This window comes from Pituophis catenifer, unplaced genomic scaffold (genome assembly GCF_029215685.1).
Source record: "Pituophis catenifer annectens isolate HBS135680 unplaced genomic scaffold, rPitCat1.0.hap2 SCAF_6, whole genome shotgun sequence".
NCBI classification, from domain to species: Eukaryota; Metazoa; Chordata; class Lepidosauria; order Squamata; family Colubridae; genus Pituophis; species Pituophis catenifer.
In genome coordinates this window covers 22,877,316-22,902,159 of record NW_027256886.1, presented here as the reverse complement: position 1 = coordinate 22,902,159, position 24,844 = coordinate 22,877,316, and the positions used below count along the sequence as shown (strand labels likewise).

General features: G+C 37.9%; 1 protein-coding gene across 1 annotated transcript in view; it reads right to left on the bottom strand.

Annotated features, from left to right (window-relative positions):
• Positions 1-8,825: 8,825 nt before the first annotated feature.
• Positions 8,826-24,844, bottom strand: part of PLCH1 (phospholipase C eta 1) — a 130,504-nt gene continuing 114,485 nt past the window's right edge. The window contains exons 19-24 of the mRNA XM_070945186.1: positions 22,203-22,287; positions 20,775-20,921; positions 17,044-17,123; positions 13,603-13,662; positions 12,698-13,064; positions 8,826-10,843 (exon numbers count right to left, since the gene is read on the bottom strand). Coding sequence (XP_070801287.1) covers positions 8,826-10,843; positions 12,698-13,064; positions 13,603-13,662; positions 17,044-17,123; positions 20,775-20,921; positions 22,203-22,287 — 2,757 coding nt within the window. The remainder of the gene's footprint in view (positions 10,844-12,697; positions 13,065-13,602; positions 13,663-17,043; positions 17,124-20,774; positions 20,922-22,202; positions 22,288-24,844) is intronic.

The following is a 24,844-nucleotide window of genomic DNA, read 5'->3' as shown; positions in this document are numbered from 1 at the left end:
ATGGGCCTACCAGGCCCACCGTGCCATCACGTGCAAAAAGCAGGGGAAGCATGGGGGCAGGGCACATAGAATTATGGATGTGGGCACATGTGTGCGTGACCCCCCCGCACTTCCGCTTTTGGCACGCGATGGCAAAAAGGTTAGCCATCACTGCCCTAGAATGTATTCCCTCAAAAAGTAAAATTAATCTAGTGAATTCTATCTGGCATTTCTATTCCTGAGGTTATTGGTTATTCTATAGTTTGATTTCAACAAATGTATACATTAAATGAGAAATAGAACCACAGCCCATTTTGAGCCACTTTTTATCAATGTGTCTTGCAAATGTTACTTGCAAAATTAGTGACAAAACCAGAAGCCTTCCAGTAAGGTCTTTCTAATGGAATGGAAGCCATGGGCATTCAGAGATTATTCAACACGTTTCAGCATTTCTTACCATTGATTACAGGTAGTCCTTGATTTACGACCACAACTGAGACCAAAGTTTCTGTTGCTAAGCGAGACAGTTAAGTGAATTTTGCCTCATTTTACAATTTTTCTTGACATGGTTGTTAAGTGAATCTGGCTTCCCAGTTGACTTTGCTTGCCAGGTGGTTGCAAAAGGGATCACAGGACCCCGGGACACTGCAACCATCCTAAATACATGCCAGTTGCCAAGCATCTGAGTTTTGATCCTGTGACCACAAGATTGTGGCAACAATTGTGTGAGAAACAGTCACAACTTACTTTTTTCAATGCCATTGTAACTTCACTTAAACAAATGGTTGTAGGTCGAGGACTACCTGTATATTAGCTGAGAATCTTGGGAATTGAAATTTAGCAACATCTGGATAGTCACAGCTTTTTGTTGTTGTTGCCAATATAGCCTTGGGGTGGGGGAGTAACTAATGTGTGAGTAATCACGACAGACGAGGAAGCTCCTATTTTTTTGCTGTTAGAAGAACATTCAGTACAGGACTTTCTCAATCTATGGATATTTTCAAAAATCAGATAGGAAGTTTTGGCAACACATTGTTTTCCTTTCTGAATAGAAAGACCTGAAGGGAATTGCATTTCGGTCAAGTTTTGTTTGCTTCAGCAGGGGGGCTAAGACTCTGAAACGTACAAAGAGCAAAGAATCCAGAAGGAACAAAATCTGCTGCATCCCATTCAATCTATTTGCTTTTTGAGCTCACAAAAGTGTTTCATTTTTCCGGAGTAACAGATAATCTTTAAGAAGTTCCTTTATAGGGTTAGGTTTGGAACTTCTTAAAAATTATAGGATTTGTCCTTTATAGGACAAAAAGGCACAATAGTGGAAATATTATGTGTTTTATTTTATTACACAAGTTAGCATGAACCAGCAAGGAAACACCCAGGTGAATTATTGTTTATACATTAGTGTAGACTCCCTAGAAATAAACATGTTTTAATAATACCCCCCTCCCCCTCAGTTCCCACTGCTAATTATTATAGAAAGTAAGGAAGAGGACTTGGTGGAGTATGCAAGAACAATTATTTAGGCAAAAGAGGTGGAACCATTTTTTAAATCCAGAGAAATGAGATAACATTCAGAAGCTGTTCAGATGCCGCCCTGATTTACTGGAATTTAAGAAGAGTAGGTACAGTGCAATCAGACTTGCAAGATTGATGCTGGCCCCACTAGATAGACTAGATCAGGAAGTCAACTCCACAGAAAAGTTATAAATGCAGGTAGTCCTTGAGTTATCATCATTCATTTAGTTACTCAAAGTTACAATGACACTGAGAAAAGAGGTCTTATGACATTTCTCAAATGACTCTTGTAGCATCCTTATAGTCACATGATCAAAATTTGGATGTTTGGGAACTGGCATGTATTTATGACAATTGCAGGGTCCTGGGGTCATCTAATGATCTTTTGAGAGGCCCCGACTGAGCGTTCCAGAAAAAAACCCAACTCCAAGTAAAAACTCAGAAGCAAGCATTTTTCAAAGTTCTATTTACTAGAATAGGTAAACTGGCACAGCTGGGAAAACCCAAATCTGAAAGGTCCGGGTTTTCCTTCAGTAAATCAAAAACCCTCAAAACCATCCCCTCACTCAGTCAATCACATGCTCCAATTACCATCCGTCCCATCTCAAGACAGCACTCCGACCACTCCTCCTCCTCCAGATGCAGGATCAGCCTGACCTTGACCGACAGGAAGAATGTTATTATGTCTAAAGACAACCCCTCTACTAAATCTCCCTTCCTACTTTCCCACACATGAGAAGGTGGCAGTATGGAAGCTTCCGGCCGACAAGCAGAGTCAATGGGGAAGCCAGATTCACTTAACAACGGTGTTACTAAAAAGTACAGTAACAAGTGTGGCAGGAAAAGTTGTAGAATGAAGTAAAATTCACAATAGCCGTCTTGCTCAGCAACAGAAATTTTTGTCTCAATTGTGGTTGTAAATAGAGGAAGCTTTACCAAGACTGGCTTTAATAACGGAATCTTGAAATTCCGGTCAATTGACTTGTTTTAAAATTGTAAAATTAAATTTAAAATACTCATTAGTATATTTTAAAACTTTTTTTAAAAAATAAATACAAAACAAACATAAATGTATGTGCTGTCTATTCTAACAAAAAGTCTAGGTGGCTCATAGAACAAAACATACTACAAAGACAAGTGAAATAAATACAGAAATTCTAAGAGTCTTATAGTCAAACTAACTCCATATCGGGGTGAAATGCTCCCAGTTCGGACCAGATCGCCCGGGTGGTGGGTGGTTCGAAGAACCAGTAGCAAAAATCCCTGCAACCCCCCTCCATGCCCAGCTGAGCCGCATGATTATCAGAGGCTTTTTTTTTTAACTTTTAAAAGCATTCTTTCTACAACTTCTTCCACTGAAAAAATGCTTTTAAAAGTAAAAAAAAAAGCCTCTGATGACCGCGCCGCTCAGCTGGGATCGTCAGAGCCTTTTCAAAGCATTTTTTAAAATCACCTCTTCCACTGAAAAGGTTGCAGAAAAAAATGCTTTAAAAGTCTCTGACAATCCCTGCTGAGTTGCCTGGTTGTCAAAGAGACTTATAAAACATTTTTTTCTGCAACCTCTTCAGTGGAAGAGGTGGTTAAAAAAATGCTTTGAAAAGGCTCTGACAATCAGGCAACACAGCTGGGATTGTCAGAGACTTTTAAAGCATTTTTTTCTGCAACCTTTTCAGTGGAAGAGGTGATTTTAAAAAATGCTTTGAAAAGGCTCTGACAATCAGGCAACACAGCTGGGATTGTCAGAGACTTTTAAAGCATTTTTTTCTGCAACCTTTTCAGTGGAAGCGGTGATTTTAAAAAATGCTTTGAAAAGGCTCTGACGATCCCAGCTGTGTTGCCTGATCGGCAGAGCCTTTTCAAAGCATTTTTTTGCATTTGCAGAAAAAAATGCTTTGAAAAGTTAAAAAAAAAAAGTTGGCCACACCCACCGTCACATTACCCCACCACCACCAAGCCACGCCCACAGAACCCATAGTAACAAATTTTACATTTCACCCCTGCTCCATATCCTCTCTGAGCAACTGCCTGCATTTAAATGGGATCTTTTGTTCTGAAGGCTTGTTGGAAAATGGAAAAAGGACAGTTGTTCTAAGGTATTAGCAGAAAAAGGGGCAGCCTAAATTGAGGGAAACTATTCCAGAGTGAGTGAGCTACTATTGAGGATTATTTCCAAACCAACATGATGGAGGGTAGGAATCCGCAGCCTGCCTTCTTGATTACTACAAAAAGGAGGACAGATTTTATGTGAATTAAACAGGCCTGCAAGTAACAAGAACTCAAGCCATAACCAAACCTGTCATTCCAGAGTCTGTTCTCCTACTATTCTTTTCATGATGCATACCAGATCCCATCAAAATAGGATATTTAGAAGTTAATTGTGATGTGCAACACATCTTTATTTTCAGTTTGGGAGAGATGTCAAATGATATACATGTTCTCTATCCTGGTTTTCTAATAATTTTTCCCCTAACAATTTCATATCCTGTTATAGGCAAATGCATAGCCATATGATTTAGTCAGCAATTGTATAATTTTATTGCTTTTGTCATATTCTGTTACCGTCAGATAATTCTGCCTTATCAAGAGAGGAAAGAGAAAAATCTCTGTGCTCTTTCCCAAGATAATAAAGAGCTAAGTGTTAGAATTTTAATTACAATTTTCAAAAAAGATCTGGAATTGATGAAAAAATAAAGACTATTCAATTTTCTTTGCCCCAAGTTGTAGAAGACCAATTGGATCTATTAGTTAATCAGTTCTACTTACCTGGGTTTCATTTGTTGTCAGGATAATGATGTTCTGTTTAGCAACCTGTTATTGTCATAATTTCTTTGGTATGTGATATGTTACTGAATAAAATGTATGCTTATTCTACTTGAATTTTGAAGAATATACCTTCAGAATTTTCCTCTTGAATTACTAGTATTTGGCATTGTGTCCTGATTTCAGTATGATCAAGTACTCTGCCTAAACATTTTATTTCATTTATTTAATTATATTACTTCCAGATTGTCTACTTAGGTTTTTGTTGCACTATGCTCTTCTCAAAATTAGCTTTGCTTTGAAACTTTATGTCCTTTTTTATTTCCAGACAGAAGGTAGAAAAAAGGCTTTTCATCAGGTGTCCTGGTCTTTTCTCTTCTGGTCTCTTTAGTTGCAAGCAATCCATTCTCTGTGCTAGACAAAGGAAGAAAACCTTCACTGGCCTATTTTGATAGATTTATATATTATTTACACCCAATATGTCCCCAATGACTGCTCCTTCACATTTAGTCTCTATTTTATCTTTCTTCCCCAAGTGTAAATCTTTTACCTTTTTTTTTTTTTTTGTAAAGCCAAAATGCAGCTGCTCTTTTAAGTTCTGTTAGACATTTTACCCTAATAATTATACTTTTTAAAAAATGTTGCCTTGCCTTCCTGGATCTAGTCCAGCCTTCTTGCCTCATATTTTTGAAGTCTTCTCTACTTTTAAGTCTGTGTTTGGTTTCATTTATTTTTTAATGATAAAAAAGGGTAAGGTAATGTTATATAGAAAATAAATAGTAATCAACAATGATGCATTGCAATTTTCTAAAACAAAATTGCATTTACCAGTAGGAAAGTAGACATGATGTTCTTTAAAAGGAGAATCTATTAAAAACAAAATGATGGAAATACATTAACAGCTATATTAAAATGATATTCTACCTGCATAATTGCAGTCTTGCAGGACTAAAAGTTCCATTTAAAACCATAAATGGCCAGAAACAGCCATAAATGTTCTTCTATTAAAATTAATTTCCTCTTCGTAAAAGTTGGCCTTTCAGATGCTTACCATATTTTCCGGAGTATAAGACGCATCGGAGTATAAGACACAGCTTAGTTTTTGGGAAGGGAAATGTGGGGGGGAGAGAATCTGCCTACCAGGTATTCATCTGGCTAGCACCCTTAGTCTGGTCAGCTTCAGCACATTAGTTTCCTGTTTTTTTATCCCTTGCTTGGGGATAAAAAACAGCTTCTAAGGCACAGCTGAGAGGAAGCAGCAATGGGAAAAGCAGGCAAAGCACAGTGGGGTGGGAGGTGGGGGAAGATCTCTTCACTCAGCTAGCGCCTAGGTAGGACTGAAAAAAAGCTTCCAAAGAACAGCTGAGAGTCGGAGCAAAGCATGGAGATCACTTCACTTGCTAGCGCCTCGTTAAATCACAGAGTCGAGGGAGCAGGCAAAGCTGGGAAAATTGCTGGCTAGTGCCTCGTTAGCGCTTCATTAGGGTTTTAAAAAAGCTTCGAAAAAGCTACATTCAGAGTATAAGATGCACCCAAAATTTCAGCCTCCTTTAGGGGGGAAAAAGGTATGTCTTATACTCTGAAAAATACGGTACTTTTTGTTAATTGAGCAGTTGCCTATCATGCAAGTTTTCCCAGATTCTGACTTAGTCACAAACCTGCCACTTTAGCAAAAAATATTCTTTCTGTCATGGCCCCATCAGAGCAGGGTTTGGAGGAGGAAGAGGAGTTGGAACTGGGACCATCCGATGGAGATGGCATGTCTCCTTTGGCATGTTTGAAGAGGCCAAGGACTGAGGTCGATGCTGTCCCAGGCCCCTCAAGCATTGGGGGAGGTGGTCAACCAGAGAGAGAGCTGTCTGCCCTCACAGGGGAGAATTGGCTGCTGACAGGCAGTGGCGCTGATAGGCAGCAGATCCCCTCTGATGAGGAACAGCTGCCTCCCCCACTCAATCCAAGGGCACGGGGAGCGGAGTGTAGGCAAGTTCAAAGAAGGGCTGCAATGCCAGTCAGGAAAAGGTTGCCACAGCCCTCCTTGCAGGCAACAGCTGGAATAGATTGACTTAAGGAGAAGCCATGGGGAATTAGTCTTTCCCAAGAACAGTTTTTTGTTTTGAGTTACAGTACATTCCCTCAGCTTTGAGTTGCCTTGCCTTGCCCTGAGGACTGCCTTTTGTCTTCTACCTTGACTTTGCCTTGTGGACTATAGTTTAAACATGTTAAAAATATGAATAATATGCAGGGTTATTACAATAGTTCCCAAGCTTCAATTTAAATATATAAACACAATCACACACAAATAGACTTCAAAAAGTTACATTAATACCCATTTTGTGAATTGGACATAGTATTTTCCATGAATTAAAGGTCTGTAAATAACAACTGCCTTCCCATGATAAACTTTCATTTACTTGACAGCATTACTCTACTTCATAGCTCAGAAGCATATCTTTGGGTATTACAAATTTATTTAAGGTTTCCCTTTCATGAAAACAAATAATCCTATATTACAAAAGAGGTGTACATATCTTGTACATTGAACAAGATTTCTCATTACACAATGCAAATGAAGCTGCTAAAACATTGCTACATAATATTGAGGTGATTTCACTATGACTCTCCTTCCTCTCTTAGCATTAACTAGAAAAAGCCCTTGTCCCAAATCCACAGCAAGATAAAGCTTTTTTGTTTCTATGTGTGAAGTTATAATGTTATTGCATACCACTTTGCTACTGCATTTTAAGTACGTTCATAGCCAAATACAGAAAATAAATACATGAAAAGCAAAATTTCTTTAAGTCAAAAGTTCAAAAGAAATACAAACTGCTCACAGAAAAGTTTGGGAAGACATAACATTCATTCTTATAGACTCTCCCCCATACAGTATTCTAGAAATCAGGAACTAGAAAACTAGAATTTGTTATCAAATTCCAATTTCAACAATTGGCTAATTCTGTTTCACATCAAACATAGCTATCTCAGATGGAACATTATATATTGGTAAAGGTAAGAACAATATAGGAAGAACTTGTAGCATGCTGTTACTAGGCAATTGAGTAATATTACATCTGTACTGACTTCTGGGAACAGATTATTTAATTAGCATGGAATTTTAAATCGAAACTGCAATGGTGGTTTTCTGTGAGTCACATAATTGTAGCCATACCTTTATATAGTTGTAAATTATAAACATGTCCTTTAAGGACAAGGAGATACTTCTAAAAAACCACCAAACTTCAATCAAGCTGTGCCAAGAGTATTAACATGAATAAGGTATTTCTGCCTAAAGGATAAAGCAGCCACATCCTCTGGGATGCTCACTATCCAGTTTTTTGAAGGTATAAATGCAACAGTGACAATATTTCAACTCAGACTGCCCTGTAGAGATAGCTGGATCCTGTCTTCAAAGTTAGTGTGTGAACCTGCTAGAGCAGGGGTGTCAAACACACAGTGTCACATTGTCATCACATGATGTATTGTGACCTTTTTCCCCTTCGCTAAAATGGAGGTGGGCGTAGCTAGCGTGTGATGCATCTGGCCCATGGACCACAAGTTTGACACCCCTGTGCTAGAGGATGCAGCTGCTTTAATGCTTTGAGCAGGGGTGCTTTGCTTGCATAACAAGGCTTTGCAAAGCAACTTTGTCAACTGCTTTGCTGGATCTCCTTTTTAATCTCATTATCAACAACAAAAAAACAATTGAACTCATGACCTCTTGGACATCACAGCACCACTTAAACAGCCAATGAAAGAAGCACGAATCTTTACATCACTCCAGAGGATATTCTTTGGGACAATATCCACAATTTACTGTGCTCTAACATAGCGGTATCAAAACAATCAAATATCTACAAAGAAATGATACGAAAACAAGTCACATAATTCCTTAATCACACTAAATCACACTTGTATTGCTGAAAACAATTAAGGGAAGAACTGGATTTCTTGGGAGTCTAGTTGAAATAAATACAGCAGCAGCAACAGAAGAAGAAGGAATGGGATACCCAATTCAACAAACTAATAAAAATAAACACTACAGAACTTGTAAAAATGAAAGTTTCTGCAGTTTATAAAAGAATGTTCTGTTCCCCTCAGTGTAGGAAATTCATTATTATCTAATAAATATGGAAGGTATGAAATTTAAATTTAGGATATCTTACATTTTGTTTAATCTGGAAAATGCATTAAATTAAAAAAATGTAATTCTTCAGGAAGAGAATTATATGATGGATGATAATTCTAAAAATCTGTAGTAACTCAAAAATGCAGCAAACGTAACATTTCATAGGTGTACAAAATTCTTTTGTATCCAGTTCTCCTGGATAGGAGAATTCACTTCATGTAGAAAGCAACAAATGTGTAGAAATTCTCAAAAACAAAATACATGACGTATTGCCACAACTATTTACATAAACATTTATCAGAATGTGACGCACTAATTAATTACACGATTCAAGCCGTACAAAAAAAAAAAATCTGAGTAATTGAAAGCCTAATGGATGCAGTGCTTACTGATAATCCTTCATTCAACAAGAAAGCTTGTAAACAATGAAGATATACATTTTTACAATTTATAGTCTTAGGAGAAAATAGATTTCTGGTTTATCATCTTCATTTGGCTTGGTCTCTAAAAGGGACTCATCTGTACAAAACCGGTCACTGTACCCCAAATGCAAAGATGAGCAGGCACCTTCTGGGACCCCTCTGCGTTCTAGGTCATCTGTGTTGAAGTTATCTAGATAGCTTGCTATATAAGATCCAGTAGAATGCCTGTTGATGATATGAGGTGGTACTGGGGGCTTTTTTCGAAGGACTATATCTGTTACATTACTGCTAATATTAGAAGGCTTTTGTTTATTGGCTTCTTGTCGTTCCTTGGCACGGCTAGCAATATTTCTCACTCTACTCTGACTTCTGGATGATAGTTTTCTGACCAGCATTTTTGGGCAATCATCATTTTGTCTAGAACAAAATGACTGGCAACTCTCTTCTTGATCAAAAGACACAAGTTTTCGCAGTTGTTCAGTCAGAATGTCTGTAGTTGATGGTTTCTTGGCCTTCAGAGTGGCCACCATGTTGTCTCTCATACCAGATGTAATAAAACCTCTACTAATGTATTTGTACTTGCTCTCAAAATTGCATGAGATATCTTCCGAGGTTAAGTCACCAAGACTTTTTGATTTACAAGGGCTCTGTTGCTTTTGAGCTCCAAGAAAGGGTGAAGGCAGAACATTTTGGGGCTTAAGAGCAGCATTGATGCTGTTTGATGGAGGGATGTTTAACAATTCATTTTGGGCATCTGAAATTTGCAAACAATTATTGTACAAAAGTTCGAACGTCTGCTGGCGTGGGTATGGAAAATACTGATTCTTATTGTTGAACTTTAAACCTTCAGCTAAGTTTTCACTGTGAAAGTCCATGCCCTTTAGGGGTTCACATATAGTTTTGTTATAGTATAGTGTATCCTGACTATGCTTAAGTTTCAGAGGAGAAGCAACTTGGCTCATATCTTCTATCTTATATTCAAAAGCAGTTATCAAGAGGTCTTGTAATTCCCCATCAATTTCCATTAGGCTACTACCTGTAGAATTTGCACAAGTGACTGGGACAACAATGGTATTCTGTTTGTCAGAAGTATAAGAGTTGCTATTGCTGCAAAATTCCCAGCTTGTTCCACATTTTCTTTTAGAGTTTGCTTTCTGTGTGGCGACAGGTGAAATACAGGAAGTGTGTTCATTTACACAACTATCTTTTGCATCCTTGGTTGTATCTTTGCAAACAGGTATATCCATTAATGCAGACTGAGAAACTGGAGAAAGAGAAGCCTCATGAATAATTGTGTACAGAGAACACCCGGTTGTCTTAGGGGTGGATATTATGGTGTTTTCCAGTCTTGAACCAGATGAACAAGCTGATCCAGCTGATTTTAAGTTTAAGGACTTATCATCCAAAATGACGCTTTGTTCATTCAGTGATGTACATGGTAGATGTATGGAGTTTAGATTATTGTTCTCTTTATTAATATCAGACGGACTTGAAACAAGAGTTAAGTCAGTTTGGTCACTTGTGACATCAACTTGTTCTATCAGCTTCGAGATAGAATTATCCCTTTCTCTCTCGTCAGCTAGAGAAACCTCATTAATCAGACAAGAAATGTCACTATCTGGGATAGTTGGTGTACCATTAAAGCCACACACATTAGTTATTGTTGTATTTAAAATTGGGTGGGATTCCATATTAGCTTTTTCATCTGCTATTTTCCGCTTTTCTTTGCAAAGTGCAATTATCTCCAATGTCTTTGGATCCATGCAGCCTATGTCTTCATGTTTTTTTCTTTCAAGGTCTTCCTTTACATGAACAAATTCATTGGAAAGACTACTTTTCCAATACTCAGTGGAGAAATAGGTTTCGGCTATCCCAATTGCAAAGTTTAGGCTTTCTCCTTTTTCATCAGGACAAAGTGTGTCACATGTACCAGACTTGGGTACATCTTTCTTAGGCAGGTATGTAAAAGATGGTTTTTTCTCAGAAGAGGTGATGGTTTTCTTTGCATTTGTACAATCCTCACTTGTATTGTTTCTGCTTTCTGCTAAATCAATTCAAACAGAAAAACAAAAACAAAAAATGTGTTATAAATATTATCTTACTTGCTTATGATTAGTTTATCCACAGAGAAATGGAGACTGTAAACTCAATCACAGTTGTGGAAAAAAAATTAATTATGTGAGTGTGTATTTACTATAAATTATCCATGTGATGCACTGAAATGGAAAAAATATACAGTGGGAGGCATTTCACTGAAGTTTTTCTTCAATGCTTTATTACATCACTGCAGTCATGATGTAATATTTGTATAAAGAAAGTCAATGAGGTATCATAATCTAGACATGTGGAATTACCTTCAGCTGTATTCCTATTCAGATTTGAACTATAAAGGAGCATGACAAACAAAGACAGAATAAGATAGCTCTGTTAAAACACCATCTGCAACAAGAAGCATATTTATCAGAACTCTTGAATTATACACCCAAACTTGCACTCTATGCATTAGCACGATTCCTGTATTGCTAATAACATACAAATATTTTCTTTTCCCTTTACTTCTAATATGATTTAAAATATAGTCTAGACTTTCAAGGTTATAAAGCAGACTGCTCTTTGTGAATTACCAAATACTTGGCATTGATATGGAGGTTCAAGTTTATTGCTGTGATAACAGCAATCTATGATGGAAGTAAAACATTGGTTCAACACCAAGCAGAGAATAAGACAAGAAATAATGATATTCCTTGACTGTTTAAAGTATTGATGGATTAATCTACAATGAATGTTTGTGGTTACCCAAGCTGCTGCTTCTATTGAAGGTTTGACCTCAACACATGAAAAACCTAGTGTTTGTGGTAAAAACAGAGAGGTGTTGCTGAGAGCTGCAAATGTATATGCAGGTAACCATGTTATTGGCTGACACTTTGAATGATTTGTACTGAATATTAGCTAGGCTATATAATGTAAAAGAAAATATGGATCTGAAAATTAATGTTGACCAACATAGCTGTTGTGTTGACACATAAAATAGGGTAACAATTTTATGCAATTGCCAGTTGTTTAAGTACATGAAGGAAGAAAATTAGAACAGATAGATGAGTTTGTATACTTTGGGAGAATGTTTAGTAAAGATCGGGAAATGGAAACATTTTAAGACATACAAATGCTGGTAAAAAGTTAATGGATAGTAGTGGATAATGGAGGTATGTGGAGCATACGTCCATTATTTTATATGGAATTGAGAGTTAGATATGGCAATAGGGATATAAAAACAAGTTGAATGCAGTGGAAATGGCATATTTAAGATGTTGAAACAAAAAGATATGGAGTCAAGAATGAATAGGTAATGAATGAATGTGGATTGATTAGAAAAGAGAAGGACTAATATAGAAGTGCAATTAGGTAATTTGGTCATATAGAGAGAATGAATGAGGATCATATTTCAAAACAAATATATGAAAGAGTGAGTAGTAAGAAGAAGGAGGAGAAAAAGAAGATTGTAGTGATTGCATGGAGTTAATGAAATTTTCAAAAGGAGTAAGAAGTTTACAGAACAAAAAGCAATGAATTGATACAGTGGAAACAAAGATGGTTTGCAAGGATAGAAAAGTATGGAGAGGTACAATAAACAAAGTTGTTGTGAATTAAAATTAGTGACATTGCCATTCCTATCTTGAATTTAATTTATTTTGCTTGCTACTCACCACTTTTCTGGCCCACGTGCCTTGTTTCGAAAGGAAATAGCATGTTAGGTATACAATAAGGTACGGTGTTTATGTATATATGTCCATACATCCTATTAGACTAATTTTCAAGCAACAAGCACAGAACTGACTTGATCAAAAGGTCAAAAGGTCTCAAAATTATTATCCTGAAAGTCTCATAGTGGGTAACTCACCAGATGTACTTTCACTTTTGGTAACTTCAACAACTCTGCTAGCATCCTGGTCTGGTGGTGGCAATCCTGCCAGGAGATATTTTTCAACTGGCATGGAGATGGGACGCAATTGTAAACTTCTGCTTGTTTGCCTGAAACCTCCTTCCTTCTCTTTCAAGTCCAACGTATCAGATACACTTTCCTTAAGGTCAGTGGTTTCTTGAAAGCCCATTTTGCTTTTTTTCCTGCCCTTTGCTGGAGCACTGGCTGTGCGTCGAAGGATTCGGTCCCCAAGTGACCTTTTTCGGATATAATTAGTACTGTTTTCCACTGAATTATGTTTGGAGTTCTTATTAAAAAGCCCTCGGAGTCCTATTAGTTGCTTGTTCTGGAAAAAAGAAGAAGAAAATGAGAGCGAAGAAAAGATCTAGAGATTTGGGGGGGGGGGATGGCCTGTTTTACATAAAGGAACTTCTACATTGCTGTATTTGCACACATTATCTGAGCAGTGACTGATACTGTATCTGATAAGAAAATCCCAAGCAAATCAAGGAAAGCCATTAAATGAAGCAAGTCCACATCAAGCTGATTTAAAAAAGGTGAAGCTCACCATGAGTTCATGCATGTATAAGAAAAAAAAGAGGCAGCCTGCCTTGAAGCAAAAGAGGTTTTACAAGACACTTCCTAATTGCATGTGACAAGCTCGCAAAACATTTCCTTGGGTGAGAAGCTAGCCTGGCCCAAAAGCATGTATTTTTATCACACGGGACCTTCAAAGCAGCAGCACAAACTTTCAAATGCTTGATGAGAAATAAAGCACTATGGCAGTAAGAGATCATGCGATTCAGAAAGCCTCCAAAAAGGGAGGGGGGGGGGGGGTAAAAGCACCCAGCTAGTGCAAAATTGCATGCTAAATTAAAAGCTACCTTTGTGGCTCCTAGAAAATGCATGATAGTATAACTGGGATTGAGGATTAAAGGACTCCACTGAAAGACAGAAAAAAATAAAGAAAAAAAAGCAAAAATGTCGAACTCAATTTCTTCATCTGAATCACAAGAAAATACATACGTTATAGTAAATTATTGTTACAGATAAATGGCAGAGCTGCTTTTGACATTCCACTGCTTCCTACAGGTGGACACCTCCAGCTGAATGTAACACTAACCTGATACAGGTAGTCCTCACTAAGTTCATTTGGTGACTGTTAAAAATCACAACAGCACTTATGACCATTTTTCACACTTATGGCATCTCTGTGGTCATATACTCAAAATTTGGATGCTTGGCAACTGACTCATATTTATGACAGTTGCAATGTCCCAGGACTACCCTGTTTCCCCAAAAATAAGACCCAATTGGAAAATAAGTCCTAGCATGATTTTTCAAGATGCTTGTAATATAAATCCTACCCCCAAAATAAGCCCCAGTTAAGACTGTCAGCCAGATGGAGTCATTTAGTACCGTATTTTCCCCAAAATAAGACCTAACCAGAAAATAAGCCATAATGTGTCTTTTGGAGCAAAATTTAATATAAGAGCCAGTCTTATTTTCGGGGAAACATGGTATGTGATCCCCTTTTGCATCCTTCGGACAAGCAAAGCCAATGGGGAAGCCGCATTCACTTAACTAACATGCTGCTTAACTTAACAACTGCAGTGATTCACTTAAGAACAATGGGAAGAAAAGTTGTAAAATGGGGCAAGACTCACTTAACAAATGTCTCACTTAGCAACAGAAATTTTGGACTCAATTGTGGTAAGTCGAGGACTACCTGTATAGCCTTCCTGTTAAGATTTCTACTTCCTGGGGAAAATTTCCTTTAAAGAAACATAGATCAAATGGTTCTCTTCCTCTCCCACCTCTATCAATTATTGCCAGAAAATAAAGGCGACAACTAATGAAGGACCAAGTCAGAGTTTCCTTTGCAAAGTAGCTACATCCCTAGCAATCCTTGGCATGGCTGTTAATAGCTAATGGGTAGCACTTCAAAGCAGTGGTGAAATCCTCCACGTGTTGCCACCAGTTCACTGTCCCTGCATGCGCACCAAACGTGTGCTGTGTGTCTGCTGTGTGCATGCATGCACAGTGCGTGCCAAATGCATATTGTGCATGCATGCACAGAGCGCACCAAATGCACATTATGCATGCATGCATGCAGAGCGCACCAAATGCACGCTGTGCGCAAATGCATACTACACACCAAACGCACGCTGCATGAGCACATGCACAGTGCACATCAAACGCACGCTTCATGTGGGAAAAGGAGCCGTTTGAAGGTAAGTAGACCAGCGAGCATTCTAACAAACAGAGAATGAGAGGCTTCAGGGGAGAAGATTTCCTCAGGCTTGAAATACCCATCTATTTTGTACTTCTTTGAATAATGATCCAAGTCAAGAATCAGAGTTCTAGATTCATGGAGCAATAATACAGGGAGGTGCACCAAGCAAAAGGAAGAAAAGCTCCTCAAAACAAGAAAACAAGAGCGCTGACTCCAATCTTTAAGCAGATAAGGGAGAAACAAGGGAAAAGGTGGGCAATGATTATTAACATCAGCACTGAGTTAATTTAGTGAATTAGGCTGTTCAACAAAGCAAGATGTAAAATGGGTTAATGAGTTCATCCTAGAAAATGTACTGTGCAAAATCTGATTTTATCAAATTGGAGAGTGCCTCTTTTGCACATTGTAGTTCTAGAAAGTATTTTTTATCAGCTTATGAAACTAAAATTGGCTGAAAAGTGGTACAATTATTGCCCCTATAGACTAGGGAATCTCTGTTTTTTCTTCCCTCTTGAATCACTAAAAATAAAGTTGCTTGGAACAATTAAAACGGCATATTTAGGCATCAAGATCATGAAGCTAAATGGAAAAAGTCAGTTATTCCCAAATCATAGGTTTAATTCAGATACAATGGTAAACCTTTACTGAACCCACAGTTAGGATCAACTGAATCCATTTAATAAGTAATAAATCAAAAGATCCAATCTTCTTGTGGCTGCACCAAAGAAAATGTGACAAAGAATCCTGAAGTTCACTTTGATTTACAGCCCGTGAACCTCTAGTCTGAGATTTACCTAGGCTGTCATCTTTAACAATAAATCAGAGTTCAGAATTACTGAACTTTCCTAAATATAGTCAGCAAAGACAGTGAAGAGCTTACAATGTCTTTCATAAATGTAATTGCTTGCAACTGCTTTGCAATGATAGCAACTCAAGTACCTTAAACGTTATTGCCGGGGACACAGAAAATATTGAAGTCATTTCAATTCCTTATTTGCAAACTAATGCCCTAAATTGACCAATGTTTCAGATGGGAGTCTTTTGTAGCTCACTTAGAAATGCCAAAAATTGAACATAGGACTATCTGCATGATATGAAACTAGCCTCCCTATTGTTCTATGGCCCCCCCAAGCAACTAAAATATTCTTCCATAACAGAAATTGAGAAAAAAGCAGTTTGCAAAAAATAAATTATTTGCCATTTTAAAACTTAAACTAAGTTTTAAAATTTTCCAAATTCAGAAATATAAGAGAACAGCAGCAGCTTTGCTTTAAAATTGATTCAAACTAAACACAAAGCAATTACCAGTAAAAGAAACAAATTCCATTGAAGAAGTATTTTTGCAGTTCAATGAGAAATGCAGTTCTGGAGAACTGGTAGTGGAAATTTTGAGTAGTTCAGAGAACCGGTAAATACCACCTCTGGCTGGCCCTGCCCCCATCTATTCTCTGCCTCCCGAGTCCCAGCTGATCGGGAGGAAATGGGGATTTTGCAGTAACCGTCCCCTGGAGTGGGGTGGGAATGGAGATTTTACAGTATCCTTCCCCTGCTATGCCCACCAAGCCACACCCACAGAACGGGTAGTAAAAATATATGAAACCCACCACTGCCTCCCCCTAATTTTGCTTATTAATCCCAAAATGGGAGGGATCAATTTAACTTTTTAAAGAAAGAGATGGGTGTGATAAGAAAAAGTAGGTAGGAAAGAAATGTTCTCATGAATATTTGGGCACAGTAATTTGCCCAGCAGCAAAATAATAAATTATTTCATATCTAAGGAAAGTACATCTATTAAGATGCAATTAATGTCATTTACTTCCATTATAAGCACAGATCACAATTCCTGGTTTTGAAACTTAAGTCCGATGCCCTCCAGAAATATTAGGAGTGCCAATATATCTGGAGATATGGCACTAGTGAAAGCAAATGTATCTCAAAACTTGAACATTCTTCAGACATTTGTACTCTGAAAACAGAAGGCTGAAGTTGTAGCTTAAATCTGTGGTTAATCAACAACTGCTCTTTCATTATCAAATGCTAATGTCAATCTTAACTGTTCAGTATGTAGAACTGAATACTTATCTCTTACCTTTCCATAAATTTCATTGATGGTTATATGAACAAAAATTGATGCTTCAGTCAGTCCTTCTAAGTAAACATGACGATAACCTGGTGAAAGTGAATATCATCAATAATGTTAAATGGTATGTTTCATAGTTAAGATGCTATCCTACAATGTTATACATAGAATAGTTCACACAGGATGCTAGACTAGATTAAAAGAAGGTTGGGTACACATTCTGATAGAGAGAAGTTCCCTGAAGATGAGCTCCAGCACAAGTCCAAAAGCTCAGAAGACTAAACCTCTGGTCCCAGTGACCGACCCAGATTGGATCCTGCAACATTATCCTGGGACACGTATATTTGTCTTCATTTATGAAGGTTGGGTAGTTTTTGGTTCAGGGTTTCTGTGGGAACTCAGTCACTATCTTTGCATATGGAATGAAGCTAGTGCATCAAATGAAGCCATAACATAATTTGTTGGTTTCAGCATCACATGTTATATGACCAGAGCATATTTTGTATATAGCATGGTGAAGGAATCCAGCTATAGCACACTAATAAAGGACACAAACGATGACTAGATGGTGGAAACAAATGAACTAAGAAAAACTTCAGACTCATCCTGCACATATGAGAGTGTGAAAGTATCTTTTTTTTTTTAACAAACCACTATACAATTGGAAAAGTATGTTTTAACTAAAGTAGGTTAACAATCAGGAATTTCAACCACTTTTTTATTCTGATTAAGCTTGACCTGGGTTAATGAGATTAAACTCTCCAAAATTGAATAGAGCAGTGATGGCTAACCTTTTTGCCATCGTGTGCCGGGGGGGCGGCGGGGGAGGGTCGCGCGTGGACGTGCCCATGTGCATTCGCACACAACCCCACCCACCCCCACTCCTAGCACATGATGGCCTCGTAGGCCCGTTTTTCTTTCTTACCTGGTTCCAGATCCTCTCTATGCATCTGGGAAGGGAGAAAACGGTCTTTCCCACTCCCTTGGAGGCCCTACGGAGGATGAAAGGGCCCATTTCCCAACTCTCGGTGGGACAGGAAGTGACATTTTTTGCTGTCCCCAGCCTCCAGAACCTCTCTAGGAGTCTCTTGGAGCCTCTCTAGGAGTCTCTTGGAGCCTCTCTAGGAGTCTCTAGGAGCCTCTCTAAGAGTCTCTGGAGCCTGGGGACAGAAAAAACGTCACTTCCTGTCCCACCAGGAGTCGGGAAATGGGCCCTTTCAGCCTCCGTAGGGCCTCCAAGGGAGTGGGAAAGGCTGTTTTTGCCCTTCCCAGATGCATAGAAAGGATCTGGAGCCAGGTAAGAAAGAAAAACAGGCCTTCCCCACCCCCACCCCAGGCCCTCCAGAGGCAGGAAACAGCCTGTTTCCCTACTTCTGGTGGGCCCAGAAGGCCCAAAAATCAGCTGGTCGGCATGCACATGCGCCCAGAGCTGAGCTGGCGTGCCCACTAATATGGCTCCGCGTGCCATCACGGGAATAGAGCATAGAACTATTTGTTCTATAAGGAAACAAAATGTTTCCATTTTCAACTTGTTGCAGAGAATTGAAAGATAAGTGTTGGAAAACCTGCAATTTGATGCAGATTATTCCTGTAAACTGGTATGTGGTTCTTCTATTTTCTAAATGCTACTGTACAACCTCCAGACAGCATATCTAATAGTACAAGGCAAGGGAATAAGTGCAAAAATATAGTGGCTAAGCTTAAATATTTGTTTTAGTTGTTAGAGGTATATCACACCACACAAGGCAGCATACATGGCAGCATTCTTTCCTATTTTTCTTCCCCAACAAACTTGTGAGGTAGATTGACTTGAGAAAGATTGCCCAAAGTCATCTAGTGTGCTTCTGTGCCTAGTCCAGTATTCTAATAACTATGCCACAATAGTCTGAACTAAACTGTACAAGGAATTCTGGTTGGAAAGACTTCTGCACTGATTTTATAAATCAGAAGAACAAGGACAATTTAGATTATTTTTATTAATAAATAAAATAAATAAATAAATAAATTTATTGTCATTGTACGTGTATACACAGTATACCCATACAACAAAATTCACTTAACACCCAAAGACCAGGTCCAACACACATAACAATCCTCAAACACACTCCCACCCACCACAATTTTCCACCCCTAAACCACCCAAACATCCACACAACAGAACAAGTAATACTGTCCAACAGCTCACTGATAGTGGCCCTTTAGTTCATTGTTGAGTGCAATTTTAGCTCTGGGATAAAAACTATTCAGAAAATGTATGGTCCAAGTTTTAATTGTTTTGTATCTTCTGCCAGAAACAACAGTCCAAAAAGATTGTAAGCAGGATGGGAAGAGTCTTTGAGAATGTTATGCAACTTTCTCAAACAGCGAGATTCGAAGATGTGGTCCAGGACTGGTAGCTGGAGTCCGGTGATATTCTGGGCAGTTTTAATGATTCTCTGTAGAGCTTTTTTGTCCACTACAGAGCTGCTCCCATACCATGCAAGAATGCTGTATGTCAGGACACTCTCAATGGTGCTGCGATAGTAGGACAGAAGTAGATGCTGAGATAGATTTATATCTCAGCATCTATTTCTGTCTAAGATAGAGCATTGTCAGGAAGTACAGCCTCTTTTGTGCCTTCTTCACAAGCATGTTAGCATTCATAGTCCATGAGAGGTCGTCCAAGATATAAATGCCCAGAAATTTAAAACTACCCACCCTCTCTATCTCCTCACCATTTATGTACAATGGTAAATGTACATCTCTCTTCCTCCTGAAGTCAATTATAAGTTATTTAGTTTTTGTGGTGTTAAGTGTGAGATTATTTTCATTACACCACAATGTCAGCCCTTGTACTCCCTTCCTTTAAGCAGACTCATTGTTCTTATTAATGAACCCCACCACTGTTGTGTCATCTGCAAATTTAATAATTGTGTTGTTGTTATACAATGGGGTGCAGTCATGTGTGTACAAGGAATAAAGGAAAGGGCTTAGCACACAACCCTGGGGGGCTCCTGTGCTTAGTATCAGAGTAGAGGAATGGTGAGATCCCATCCTTACTGACCATCGCCTATCTGTCAGAAAATCCCTTATCCACAAACAAATCCTCTGATTTATACCCAAATTGGACATTTTAAAAAACAATCTGTTGGGTAAAATGGTGTTAAAGGCAGAGCTATAATCCACAAATAACAGCCTCGCATATCTCCCCTGTTGTTCCAAATGATTCAATACAGTATGGACAACAAGAGACATAGCATCGTCAGTTGATCTATTACCCCTATATGCAAATTGGTATGGGTCCAAAATAGATGGAAGACTAGCCTTAATATAGTTCAACACCAGCCTCTCAAAACATTTCATGACAACAGATGTTAAAGCTACTGGTCTATAATCATTAAGGGATACCACTACTGTCTGCTTAGGGACTACGTTGTTCAAGATTTATCCAATGAATATACTTTACTAAAGAATATTATCAATAGATCTGCAATCCCAATCTTAAATGGCTTAAAAGACTGCATTATATTAGTGAAAACTATTTTCACTCCAATCACCTCACAGGGTTAGTCCTTCTTAAATTTAGTTTTCCATCTCAGCAAGGGTAATGGTTTTTCTTTGTTTGCTCTACATAACTTTCTTCATCTCAAGTACTCAAGAGATATGAGGAACATAATTGGACTTTCCTACACTATAGAATGTGAAAAGATATTCATTTCACCTGCTAGTGAAGCAGCTAAAGAAAAGAGAGAAATGCTCACCAGGCATCAAGCTGCTAAAAGCCACAGTTCTTTGCCCCACAAAATCTCGGCCAATGGGGTCATGATCCCATACTAGAAATCGGACCAAAGCTATTTCAGGCATGTGGATAGTGAAAGTCAGGCTTTCTTCCCAAACAGGGTTGAATCCTGTGAGAGCAAAATATATAGCAAATGTTAGGGTAGCATTAATCAGAAAGAATATGTGTTATTTTTGATTTACAGATCAATTTACAAGTCATCTACATGCCAAATCTAAGAGGAATTTTATTTAATGAAGAACTGATTCTGTATGAATAGATAAAACCTTATTTAAGGTTGCAAACACAATTATACTGTATATAAATAAGTTTATTTTATTTGAAATTAAATTATATATAATTGAACATTATAATTTCATATTAACGTTAAAAAATCCTAAACACTGTCTTTGACTAAGTATGTAATCAAATACATTCATGTTTTGCTTCCAACACCAAGAAGGAATGACAAACCAAATGCATTAGCATTCCATTAAACCCACTGGCTGAATTTTGACTGACTGACCAACTGTTCCATTCATTTATCTAATAGCACCCAACCTCCCACATTATTGTCAGGTCTAAGCTACAGCCTAATCCATCAAGATCAACGTTTCTAGAACCTGGGACTTGCAAGTCAGAATCTCTGCAGCTTCAGCCCCAGAACAGATGGCAAAGAAGAGGGAGCTAGGCTGGGAAACAAGGCCATTCCATACCCTAACTGAAAGATCATTTTTAACCAGTGTCTTTTCTCTGACAACTGTATCCTGCTTGGAGAACTAATACTTAAATACTCCCTCTTTCCTCTTGTACTTGTTCTAAACAAGGGGTGTCAAACTCGATTTCATTGAGGGCCACATCAGGCTTGTGTTTGACCTCATGGGGGTGGGGTGTATGTGGCCAGAGTGGGCATGGCCTGCTTGATGTCACTCATGTCAGGGGCGCCTGTGGCAGCCCGAGTGCTCTGCCAGCAAAAACAAGCTCCCAAGCTCCATTTCCGGCTGCAAATGCCTCCTGCAACCCTCTGTCAGTGAAAACGGAACTCAGGAGGGCCTGTTTTCGCTGGCAGAGGGTTGCAGGATGCCGTCACAAACAGAAACGGAGCTCAGGAGCCCATTTTCACTGGCAAAGGCACCACGGGCCAGTCCTTCACTATTTCTACGGTGGCCCCACAGGCCAGATCTAAGCACCTCGTGGGCTGGATGCAGCCCGCTGGCCTTGAGTTTGACACCCCTGTTCTAAACCTTCCATTTTAAAACATGAGTGGGTACCCTTTGGCAGCCCTTAGCCCTCATTTATTGACCTCAGTGTGCCAAGAAATCATGACATCAAAATTGAGAAGCAAAATGGCTGAATTTTGCCAACACAGTTTTTGGTGAGAAACTGAAAATCTGCAAGGTTTATCTCTTACCATTATCATCTACAACTCTGGTTTGGTCTTTGCAACAATCAGCTGGTAACCCAATAATTTCAACTTCAACAAATGGATCGATTATCTGCTTGAGACATTTTTAGAAACACAAAATCTGCTTGAGATCTGTTCATAAACATCTAAAGTAAATATCCCATCTTCCTTATATTGCATCCACAGGTTTTAAAGACAGAGTAAACTATTGCATTAGATTATAGTGATTATAGTGATATTATATCACAGCTCAGACATTCATAGTAAATGTTGAATTTGAATTTAGATGATGAAATGAGAACCATCTGCTGGAATTTTGCTAACTAGATGTTTTGAAGCAAGCATAGATTTTATTCAGACAAATATAAATTCCAATATTGAGAAAGCTGTAGTCATAGTTTTGAATATGTGGTTTATTTTAGGTATGGGAAACCTACATCCATTTAAATGTTGGTGGAGTAAAATCAGCTTTAGTCAACATGATTAATATCAATAATGATGGGACTTGTAATTAGAGTCTCTTGCCCTTGGTTTACATTTCTGATATGACAATTTAAAAAACTTGAAATTAGATTTGTTGAAGAAAAAAGTTACCTTGACAATTTGCAAAGCAATTGTCAAGCTGAAATAGTCCATATTGGATTGATTGATTGATTGATTGATTTGTTTGTTTGTTTGTTTGTTTGTCATATTTCTATGCTGCCCACTCTCCGAGGACTCTGGGCGGCTTACACCAAAGATAGTATACTAAATAGCATATTGCCCCCTAACAATCTGGGTCCTCATTTTACCCACCTCGGAAGGATGGAAGGCTGAGTCAACCTTGAGCCAGTGAGATTTGATCCGCTGATCTGCTGAACTAGCAGTCAGCTAAAGTAGCTGCAGTACTGCACTCTAACCCTTGCGCCACCTCGGCTCTTTAGTACAAGGGATTTCTTTGTGGATGCAAATATAGCATTATTAGCATTATTAGGTGATTATCATGGCATATTAAATGGCTGGAAAAATTGTACTAATAAAATCTGTGGTTCTAGAAACATGGAACAATTAAAGAATCACTGTCAATTGAACCAACAAATTAACTAAAGCTTTTTATTTCAGTCCAACAGTGTTTCCAATAATTGTCTGTTGGATCATAATCTTTGCTTTAAAAAAAAAAAACAACTCCCCCACAAAAATTACTTGTACTTTTTTATTTTCTGATAGTGAACTTTTATTATAAATAAAAGTTCTAAATCCTATATAGGCCTTACATATATTTCTGAATAAAGGATTGTTTATTAATAAATCAATTCTCCTTTTTTCGGGTTGCTATTATTTAAATCAGCAGGAAGAATGAAAATAAACATAGTTACAAACCCAAGAACAGTTAAAAAGCAAAGTAATGTTCAATAATTCTGTAGAGGAATAGTGTAGTTTATATTTAAACCAAATAATTTCCCTTTGCATTCAGAAAATTATTCAACTATAAATATCACAAATTAAATCTTGCAAACTCCCAAGCTATAACGTTTTTGTGTTATGTGTGCACCTAGATTATTAATATGAAATGCAAAGTATATTTTAGAATTCATTTTTAGCAATACATTAATACGAAATTTATTATAAATTAAGGAACTGCTTTAAATGACATAAATGCAGATATGTGTCATATGGCTAGTGTTTTTTTTTTGTTTTTTTTTTGTTTTTTTCATCCTGGCTTAAGTAGCACATTGGGCTACTGGTGTACTCCACCATTCTCAATCTACAGCTCCATTCTCTGCATCCTTCCATTTAAGGTTGCTGTTTTTCAGGTCTTCCTGAAATTGGTGTCAAGTTTTCTTTGGCCTTCCTCTTTTTCTCTGATCATGTGATCAATCCAATTGATTGCAGTCTTTGTGGGACGTTGCTCACTCATGCGGAGCACATGTCCAGCAAAGCACATTGATTGTTCTATTAAAATACATAAATTGAGATGTGAATGTTTGGATGCTACGTATTATCATGTTTGGTGGACTTGTAGGAAAGTTAAGGCTTTTTGGATAAAAATTTGGTGGGTCATGCAGAATGTTTTGAAGAAAAAAATTCAATTTTCTCCACAACTGTTTTTATTGGGTATAGTTCAGGGTTTTACATCGGGTGAAACAAAATTGATATTGTATATGATAACAGCAGCAAGATTGTTGATAGGTAAATATTGGAAGAATGAAGCTTTGCCCACAATTGAGGAATGGACTTTGAAGATGGCCAGTTTTGCAGAGATGGCGAAGATTTCAGCATATTTAAAAGACTGTTCACAAGAGACTTATGAGTGGGAATGGAAAAGGTGGATAGAATATGTTCAGAACAAATATCAAACTAGAAAGTATCAAATAGCATTTATTTGAAAATAATGTACTAGAAATTTTTTAATGTAATGAGATAAAGAGAAAAATTATACAGGGGAGGGAGGGGTTCAAGTTTATATATAAGTGTTATATTAGGGTTCTTTATGAGTATGAGTATATTAGAGGGAAGTCTGGGGGGAGGGGAGGGTTAGGGAGGGTTAGGGAGGTTGGGAAGTTTGAGGGGGGAGGTGGGGGGGAAAAAGGGGTGAAAATGTAATTGTAAAACTTTTGCAATAAAAAAAAATACATAAATTGACATGCTTATTTAATTATTAGTTTTAC